Source organism: Rhinopithecus bieti, unplaced genomic scaffold (assembly GCF_001698545.2).
Source record: "Rhinopithecus bieti isolate Rb0 unplaced genomic scaffold, ASM169854v2 scaffold_23276, whole genome shotgun sequence".
Taxonomy (NCBI): Eukaryota; Metazoa; Chordata; class Mammalia; order Primates; family Cercopithecidae; genus Rhinopithecus; species Rhinopithecus bieti.
Genome location: NW_016810868.1, coordinates 791,554 through 801,025, shown reverse-complemented (window position 1 = coordinate 801,025; position 9,472 = coordinate 791,554). Strand labels below are relative to the sequence as shown.

The 9,472-nt window shown below is 61.4% G+C and overlaps 1 protein-coding gene across 1 annotated transcript in view; it reads right to left on the bottom strand.

Annotated features, from left to right (window-relative positions):
- EXD3 (exonuclease 3'-5' domain containing 3) overlaps window positions 1-9,472 on the bottom strand; it is a 128,538-nt gene that overhangs the window by 84,752 nt on the left and 34,314 nt on the right. The window contains exon 3 of the mRNA XM_017893121.1: window positions 2,908-2,972. Coding sequence (XP_017748610.1) covers window positions 2,908-2,972 — 65 coding nt within the window. The remainder of the gene's footprint in view (window positions 1-2,907; window positions 2,973-9,472) is intronic.

Here is a 9,472-nt window from a genome sequence, read left to right as displayed (position 1 = left end):
CACCCCAACCCCCTCCAGGCATCCCCCCCAATCCCACCCACCAGTATCCCTCTTCCCCGCTGCTGGCTGGCATCCCCTGCACTGAGCTGTTGGCTCCACTCACAGCTTCAGTGGTGGGGGTGGGGGGGGATCCCATGGGCTCAGCAGTACCAGAAGGCCCCCTGAGGGGCTGTTAGAACAGGACCACCCTGTTAGAACAGGACAACTTTGGGAAGCTGAGGCAGGCAGATTGCTTGAGGTCAAGAGTTCAAGATCAGCCTGGCCAACATGGCAAAACCCTGTCTCTACTAGAAAAACAAAAATAGCCAGGCGTGGTGTTGCACACCTGTAATCCCAGCTACTTAGGAGGTTGAGGCAAGAGAATCACTTGAATCTGGGAGGCGGAGATTACAGTGAGCCGAGATCACGCCACTGCACTCCAGTCTGGGTGACAGAGCAAGACTCTGTCTCACAAAAAAACAAAACAAAACAAAAGACAGGACTGCCCCATCACAGGCTGCTGGGCAGTGGGGCTGGGTAGGGTCCAGTGTACCAGGGGAGCCCCACTCTGGGACTGCATCTACTCCAGGCCCTAGCCCTGTTCCAGCCCTGCCTCCTCCTCCTGCCCCTCTCCCAGATTGCTCTCACCCACCCAGCATGCTGGCTCCCCTCTCATTTTAGAGGAACACCCACAGCCCTCCCAGACCACCAACAGTCCTATTTCCCCCGTTTATATTGCAGACTGCCCCAAGGAGTTCTCCAAAATCCTGGTCTCCATCTCCCTCCTGTGGGGGCACCTGGTGTCTATGCCACCATATGGGGGTCTCCAGGACCTCCACGTGCAGCCAGCTCTAGGTTTGGGTTTCTCTTCAGTACCCAGGACCCCCAAGGACCCCATCTTCAAGGTTCCTGGCCCGCCCAGGGCCCCTGGGCAGGTGGCATTTGCCAACTTGCTGGAACCTGGGAATGTGATGGAGGTGCCAGGAGGAGGTGAGAGCACGAGGAGGAGGCGAGGGCGCGGGGAGGAGGTGAGGGCACAGAGGAGCAGTAAGAGCACGAGGAGGAGGTGAGAGCGTGAGAAGGAGGTGACAGCGCGAGGAGGAGGTGAGAGCGCGAGGAGGAGGTGAGAGCCCGAGGAGGAGGCGAGGGCGTGGGTAGGCGGCGAGGGCACGGGGAGGCGGCGAGGGCGCGCGGGGGCGGTGAGGGCGTGAGGAGGAGGCGAGGGCATGGGGAGGCAGCGAGGGCGCGGGGAGGCGGCGAGGGCACAGGCACAGGTTCCTCCTGACGATGAAATGCACGACGGCCTCATGACTGTCAGCGGGGCCTGAAGCAGTTTGCAGTCCTGTCTGTGTAGAAACAAGCGCTGCTCAAAGGAGACGCCAGCATGAACGTCAGGACATAGGGAGGAAAGGACGGTGGAATTCCACAACTCAGACACGTCGGGGGGGCGGAGGGTGGGACCCGGGGAGGCTCACACCACACACACAGCTGCCAGAGAGCGAGGGAGACTGAGCATCACAGACGAAGGTCCCACAAGAGAGCCTGGAAACGGAACAGAGGGAAATCTCAAAGGCAAGGACAGAGATTCACACGCTGGAGGCCCAAGAAGCCACCAAGCTGACGGACAAACAAAAGCTGGCAGAGGCGGGTGCAGGAGGGCGGCAGACGCAGGAGCAGGCAGCGCCAGGGCTGGGGTTGGAGGGTGTCCCCTGGGCCTGCAGGGGTGACCTCGGGTCAGGGGATGTGGCACTCAGGAGTTGGGCTGGGGTCGGAGGGCGTCCCCTGAACCTGCAGGAGCAACCTTGGGCCAGCAGACGCGGCACTCAGGACTTGGTAGCCTCCTGTGCACAGGCCATTGCCACAAAGGAACTGGAATCCGCGTCTGCCCCCACGGGTGGCCGGCCCTCCCTCTGCAGCCTCTCCCCCAGCCTCTCCCACCCAGCCTCCTGCCCTGCTCAAGTCCCACCCCTTCCTAAGGCCTCCCTGTCCTGGACACCTGGACACCTGCCCCAGTGGCCACCCCGGGCCTGGGTGCCCTGGCAGTGGCAGGACGGGGCCTCAGGCCTGGCAGTGCTGGTGACAGCTGTGTCGCTGCAGATGAGTGGACCCTGTACCTCCCAGAGGTGACCTCAGAGGAGCTGCTGGGGCCAGGCAGGGCCTTTAGCACCCTGGGGCCTTGAGGAAGACCACCCCTGCCCCACACAGGCCACCCTGGATGTAGTCTGGGGCAGCCACTGCCGCAGGACCTTGTGGCCGTGGGGAGCTGTGCAGCTTCCCGAACAGGGAGGCCTCCTGTTAGGCCAGTCTCTGCCCAACAGTCAGTTCGCCGGGCTGTGACACGGCCCCCCGTGACAGCCACGTCCACTCGCCTGCTGCCGCTCCCGCGTGGACCACANCTCCTGTGCACAGGCCATTGCCACAAAGGAACTGGAATCCGCGTCTGCCCCCACGGGTGGCCGGCCCTCCCTCTGCAGCCTCTCCCCCAGCCTCTCCCACCCAGCCTCCTGCCCTGCTCAAGTCCCACCCCTTCCTAAGGCCTCCCTGTCCTGGACACCTGGACACCTGCCCCAGTGGCCACCCCGGGCCTGGGTGCCCTGGCAGTGGCAGGACGGGGCCTCAGGCCTGGCAGTGCTGGTGACAGCTGTGTCGCTGCAGATGAGTGGACCCTGTACCTCCCAGAGGTGACCTCAGAGGAGCTGCTGGGGCCAGGCAGGGCCTTTAGCACCCTGGGGCCTTGAGGAAGACCACCCCCTGCCCCACACAGGCCACCCTGGATGTAGTCTGGGGCAGCCACTGCCGCAGGACCTTGTGGCCGTGGGGAGCTGTGCAGCTTCCCGAACAGGGAGGCCTCCTGTTAGGCCAGTCTCTGCCCAACAGTCAGTTCTGCCAGCTGTGACTCGGCCCCCCGTGACAGCCACGTCCACTCACCTGCTGCCGCTCCCGCGTGGACCACAGGGTCTGCAGGGCCTGCAGGAGCAGGAGGGGGTCCTGGCCTGTGGAGACAAGATAACAGCCGTGGGAGAGGCAGGTGCAGGAACTGCCGCATAGCCAGCCAGGAAGTCCTTCCCACTGACCCACAACGCCTGGGGCTCCTCTGGACCTGGGGGCCGGGAGCCCTCCCCCACCTCTGTCCGGCACACACATACCCGCCAGGTGCGGCGGCACCCACTCTGGCCCAGGCTCACCCCTGTCCCTTCCCTGTGGCCCGTAGCCACCCAACCAGCTGAGTCTGCCCGGCAGCACTTCCACGCTCAGCCCTGGGAGCTGAGCCTCATCTTTCAGCTGCAGTCACAGAGCAGCCCTCGTGGGCCTGAGCCTCTACCTCTTCCACCCGGCGCCCTGGGCAACCTCATCAACATCTTCTCGCCCAAACCCTGCACCACAGTCCTGGCACCATGAGGACCCCAAGCCCCTGCCCTCTTTAGGTCTCGGTCCCCGGCCCTCCTGCACCGCCCCCTCCCTCCAGCCCCGCCTGGGAGGCCCCCACCTCACTGTGCAAGCTCTGCAGCAAAAGTGCTGACTGAAGATGCTGGCCCACAGACAGAGCCACCAGAGTGAGTCCCGAGGGAGGTTTCCAGACAGAACCTGGGGGCTGCATGGCTTGGCCTGGAGGCCGGTGGTGCCCTAACCCCACCCAGGGGAGCGGGGACCCACCCGGGTCTGGTCATGTGGTGGGGTCGGGGTCGGAGGCCAGGGAGGGGCGGCTGCCAGCAGGGACTCCACAGGGGAGGCCTGGGGGCAGGAGCCTGGGTGGATTCTGCAGTGAACTCCCCCCGGACCTGGGGGTCATGGAAGCTGCCGTGTCCCCCTGGAGGGCAGGACGGGAACAGGGAAGGGATGCGAGGGAGGCTGAGGACTCACGTGAGATCAGATCAGATCCCAGCAGCTGGATTTTGCCACACACGCCAGAGGAGCGTGCGGGATGGGGGTCACCCGGGAGAGCCAGGCTGACAACTCAATAGCCCAAGGGTGTGATTCAGCCCAGCACCGGAATGGAGGAGAGAACCACGAGGCCCTTTCGGTAGACACAGAGCAAGTGTTCCAAAATTCAGTTCAGCTCACGATTTAAGAAGTAACTTGCCCTGAACTGGGTAAAAGCCACGCGCGAGTGTGAGGCGTGGTGCTCAGGGCAGCGTGTGAGGATGCCACAGCCCGGCCTGGAGCTGTCCCACGCAGGTGGCATCCAATGCAGAAGGGAAACAGAAACATCAGGATCCATCAACAACGTGATTATGCAGAAAGCCACGAAGGATGAAAACTACGCTGTTAGAATTAACCAATGGGTTCGGCATCAATGCTCAGCACAAGCCAAAGTGAGAAAATCAGCAACAAACAGAAATGGCCATTTCAAAAATCACTTAGAACAGCATCAGCAATGTCAGATTTCCCAGGAGAAATCTAACAAAAGCAGCTCATGCAAAACAAAACCCAGTCGGCTGTCATCCCAGCACTTTGGGAGGCCGAGGCGGGTGGATCATTTGAGGTCAGGAGTTCGAGACCAGCTTGGCCAATGTGGTGAGACACCATCTCTACTACAAAATACAAAAATTAGCTGGGCGTGGTGGCAGGCGCCTGTAATCCCAGCTACTCGGGATTGCCTCGGTTGAGGCAGGAGAATGGCGTGAACCTGGGAGGCGGAGCTTGCAGTGAGCAGAGATCTCACCACTGCACTCCAGCCTGGATGACAGAGCGAGACTTCATCTCAAACAAACAAACACACAAACAAAAAACCCATAAAACATCGTGGGCACCCGGGCTCCACCACTGCGGCTCTGCAGCCACCTGGGCCTGGATGGCACGGGGCCAGTGTTCCCATCTGCACTCAGAACCGTCCCACCATCGCACACAGTGTCCCAGACACAGAGGCTGAGAACACCCAAATGTCCACTGTAGGAGGACGGAGCAAGTGGATCAGCCCCGGGATGATGCCCAGGCGGGCAGGACGTACCCCACCACGTGGCCATGGCAGGCAGTGACCGGCCCTGCGTTCTGGGTGCTGGGCATGGCTGGGGATGGGGCCGGGGAATAGGGCCTGGTGGGGCTGGGCAGGGCCGGGCAGAGTATGTTGTGGTGTGTTCACGATCATGTGCCAAGCCCGCATCGTGTGTTCTGTGTTCCTTCCTACATGTGGACTGTACTTCACAATAAACAAAACAGACTTTTATTTTATGTTATTTAATATTTTATTTAGAGATGGAGTCTCACTCTGTTGCCCAGGCTGGAGTGCAGTGGAGTGATCTCGGCTCACTGCAACCTCCGCCTCCCGAGTTCAAGTGCTTCTCCTGCCTCAGCCTCCTGAGCAGCTGGGATTATAGGCGCTGGCCACCACCACACCCGGCTAATTTTTGTATTTTCAGTAGAGACAGGTTTTTACCATGTTGGCCAGGCTGGTCTCAAACTCCTGAGCTCAATTGGTCCGTCCACCTCAGCCTTCCAAAGTCCTGGGATGACAGGCGTGAGCCACCACGCCCACCCCAGATTTTCTTTTAAAGCAGAGCTTCAGATGCGTGAGATGAGAAAGTTCTGCAGGTGGATGGTGATGGCGGCTCTGTAGCCACGTGAATGCACTTAAATGTCACTGAATGTACACAGGAAAGTGGTTAAAATGGTAAATTTCATATCATGTGTATTTCACGTTTTTAAAGGCAGGTGAAGCTGGGTGCGGTGGCTCACGCCTGTCATCCCAGCACATTGGGAGGCTGAGGGGGGTAGTTTGCTTGAGCCCTGGAGTTTGAGACCAGCCTGGGCAATACAGCAAGACCCTATCTCTACCCAAATACATAAATAAAAGTAGCTGGGTATGGTGGCGCGCCTGAGGTCCCAGCCACTCGGGAGGCTGGGGTGGGAGCATGGCTGGAGCCTGGGAGGTTGAGGCTGCAGTGAACCCCGATTGTGCCACTGCCCTCCAGCCTGGGGGACAGAGTGAGAACCTGTCAATCAGTCCATCTTTCAATAAGCAGGGTGTCCTTAGTATTCTCTTTAAGTTTTACCAAATCGAGATCCGCCTTTCCAGGTGGGAAGCTGGTGATATCAGCCCTCTCCCCTCCCCAGTCAGTGCTGCTGGTCTTCACCCCTGCTCAGGTCCTGTTGGTTCTGTCCTCCAGGAGGGCAGGGTCTGCCCAGGGTCTCCCCTCCCACCTCCCACCGACCTGGGCCACTCCGGCTTCCCAGGGGCCTCCCTGCCTCCACACTGTGCCCACAGACAACGCCTAGCCCCACAGCACAGCACAGCACAGCCCTAGGATCCTACAGAAACATGGGGCGGGCCACTGTGGCCCCCTGGCCTTAAAAGTCAAAGCCAGGGCCCACCACACCCTCCCAGCTTCCATCCTCCAAGTGACCCGGACCCTGCCCCTTGGGCCTGAGGCTGCTTCCTGAGCACCTAGTAGCCTGCCTGGGAGCCCCCTCAGTGCCCCTGATCTCTGCCTGGCCCCTCAGCGCCCCTGCTCTGTGCTTGGCCCCCAGCCACTGCTCCCTGCCTGGCACCTGGCCCCTGCCCTTCTGCCCCCGTCACTTCACTGTGGCCTTGACACTGAGTCCCAGGGCAGTGACCGCCTGGGTCTCCTTCCAGGCCACGGCTGGTGCACGATGGACACTTCACGGTGCCCGCCCCGGCCGTTCCAGGGCCAGCCGTGCACACCTGGTGCTCACAGCCCATGCGACTGGGGAGCCCCGAGTCTCTCAGGCCAGAGCTGGAGGGACCTGCGGCAGGTATAGCTGGACAAGTCTCTGCCATGCCGGGCTCGGACACGGCCATGCTGACACTCATCTCACACAATCGCTGGCTTCCTGTTCGTACAACAGAAGAAAAACAGGATGTCCAGGGGCGGCTTCTGTCTGAACGAAGAAGACAAGCGAGTTCTGTGAGCTCCGGGGCTCAGCAGTGAGAGGACAGGGTACCTGGGAGGGACCTGGGGGACACACCCCGCTCAGTACACAGCACCCCACGCACCCCAACTCAGGGATACCACGCAGGGGCATGGGGTCCGAGAAAGGTGGGTGGGGCCTGGAGCTGACACCGAGGGACCTCCCAGACCCGCTGTCCGGCCCCAGAAGCCCCAGCCAGCCCTCCCTGAGGTCGCCTCCTCCTGCGGTGGCTTCTGGAGGCCTTTGGTCCCCAGCGTGGACGTTCGGCCGGAGCTCCGCGGGTGGACTCTGGCCCCCACCTCCACACCCAGGCCCAAGTTCACTGAGTTCACCAAGTTCCTCAGCGGCGCACCAATGCCTGGGACCTGCAGAGAGGCAGGTCTGGGACGCTGAGACAGATGGCCCTGGCCAGGAGGCTGACCCCTGACCCCAGACCAGTCTCCTGGAAGCGTGTGGGTTGGGGCAGAGCGGGGCAGCTGTGTATCAGGAGGACACATAAAAGAAACTCAAGCTCAAGAATAAAAGTCCCACAATGCCCCGAACGTGGATTCACATTCAAGAGCTGAATCGTGACCCCTGCCCAGCACCGGTGCCCGGTGCCTGCACTGGCTTCCCCCCCAGCTACCCTCCCCAAAACGTGCCTGGGAGGTCTCAGGAACTCTGTGGGGTCGGCCTGAGGGTGCCCAGGCAGAGGCGGCCAGGACGGCTCCACCACCTGTCCCCAGGACAGTTCCCCAGCCGACACCCCTGTGCCGGCCGACGGGAGGACGGATGGTTGCGGGAACACAGGACGGGCAGAACACAGGGACGCCACTTCCTCCAAATTGCACCCAGCTAACGGGGCTGCCTTCGCCTTGAGACACAGACGCACTCCAGGAAACTGTGGGCTGTGGAGTGGATGGCACCAAAGGCTCTGTTACTCCCGACACTCTACCATAAAGCAGGGGTGAGAAACACAGGGGGCTTTTTATCCACAGGGTTGGGGGCACAGAAGCCCCAGGAACTGAGGCTGACCCCAGCAGCAGACACCGGGCAGGGGACACCGGGCAGCGGATGCTGGGCAGTGGACGCCAGCAGTGGATGTCAGGCAGTGGATGCTGGCAGGGGACACCCGGCCTCCGGGCAGGAAGTCTGTGACACGTGGTCTTCACAACGCCCCCGAGTGGGTCTCTCCCACGGCCGGCTCTCCTCTTGGGGCCTGGGTCACAAAGCTCACACGGCTTGTCTCCAAGGCCGTCCCACACCTGCCAGCAACATCAGACCCCGCAGCACTGAGCATAGAAGAGCCCGGCCGCCCAGACCAGACCCCACGTGCTGTGGCGACCTGCATGCCCACAGGTCTGGGCACCTGCTATCAGCGCCCCACCTGGGTCAGTCCTCTGACTGCCCATGGACAGCAGAAAGGGCCAGCCCATGGCCTCAGCTCCCCTCAGAGACCCCACGGCACCTCCCACAGGCATGTCCCGAGAGGCCATACCCACCCGACACGCGCTGGGGTCTCCGTCCTTCTGCCGTAAGTCTGTGTCCTGGTGGCCTTCTGGCCTCCGGCGGCAGCTGAGACGGGGCCACCCCCTCCAGCCCAACTGTCTCTGGTCTCAGATTCCACCCACATCTGCCTGTGCTCAGCTGCAGGCAGGGCGAGGGACATGGTAAGGACGGAGACAGCAGCAAGAGCCCAAGCCTGGCGGGCAGTGTGTGCCTCCACCTCGGCCCACCGCAGAGGACCGCCCGCATCCGGGGAGTGAGGTGAAGGGGCTCCCAGAGGTCCCTCATCTGGCATGGAGGCCCTCACTCTATCAACACGGCGGCCTGCAACCCCAGCACAGCACCGTCTCTCATGGGTCACGGGTCCTTCACTCTCAGTCCCACTCACTTGCCTCATCCATGAAGCCGAGGGCCTTGGAGACAGAACTGACCCAGCCTCAGCCCAGGCTGCCTCTGGCTGGGAAGGCGGGATGAGGGGGAGAGCCCACCGTTCGCTACTGTGGACCCCACAGGGAGGCAGAGAGGAAAAGGGCGGTACCAGCCCAGGGGGCATGAGGTGGACGCCACTCAGAGACAGACAGTGAAGACATGGAGGTGCTGGGACACTCGGAGCGAGAGGGACAGAGAGGGACAGTGAGGGACAGAGAGGGACAGTGAGGCCGGTGAGGAGCTGGGATGCTCGGAGCCAGGTGGACGCCACACAGAGAAGGACAGAGAGATCCCCAAATTTCATTTTGCAACCGCAGGTCAGAAAATCTGCTGAAGAAAAGATCCTAACTACAACAGAAATCTTGGAAGATGAAATGCTAATTTTTAAAAAGTAACAGACTGGGCGCGGTGGCTCACACCTGTAATCCCAGCACTTTGGGAGGCCAAGGCGGGCAGATCACTTGAGGTCAGGCGTTCGAGACCAGCCTGGCCAACATGACAAAACCCCATCTCTACTAAAAATACGAAAATTACCCAAGCATGGTGGCGGGTGCCTGTAATCCCAGCTACTCAGGAGGCTGAGGCAGAATTGCTTGAGCCTGGGAGGTGGAGGTTGTAGTGAGCCAAGGTCGTGCCACTGCACTCCAGCCTGGGCAACAGAGTGAGACTCTCAAAAAAAAAAAAAAAAAAAGCGGGGGGCGGGGGCCCAACC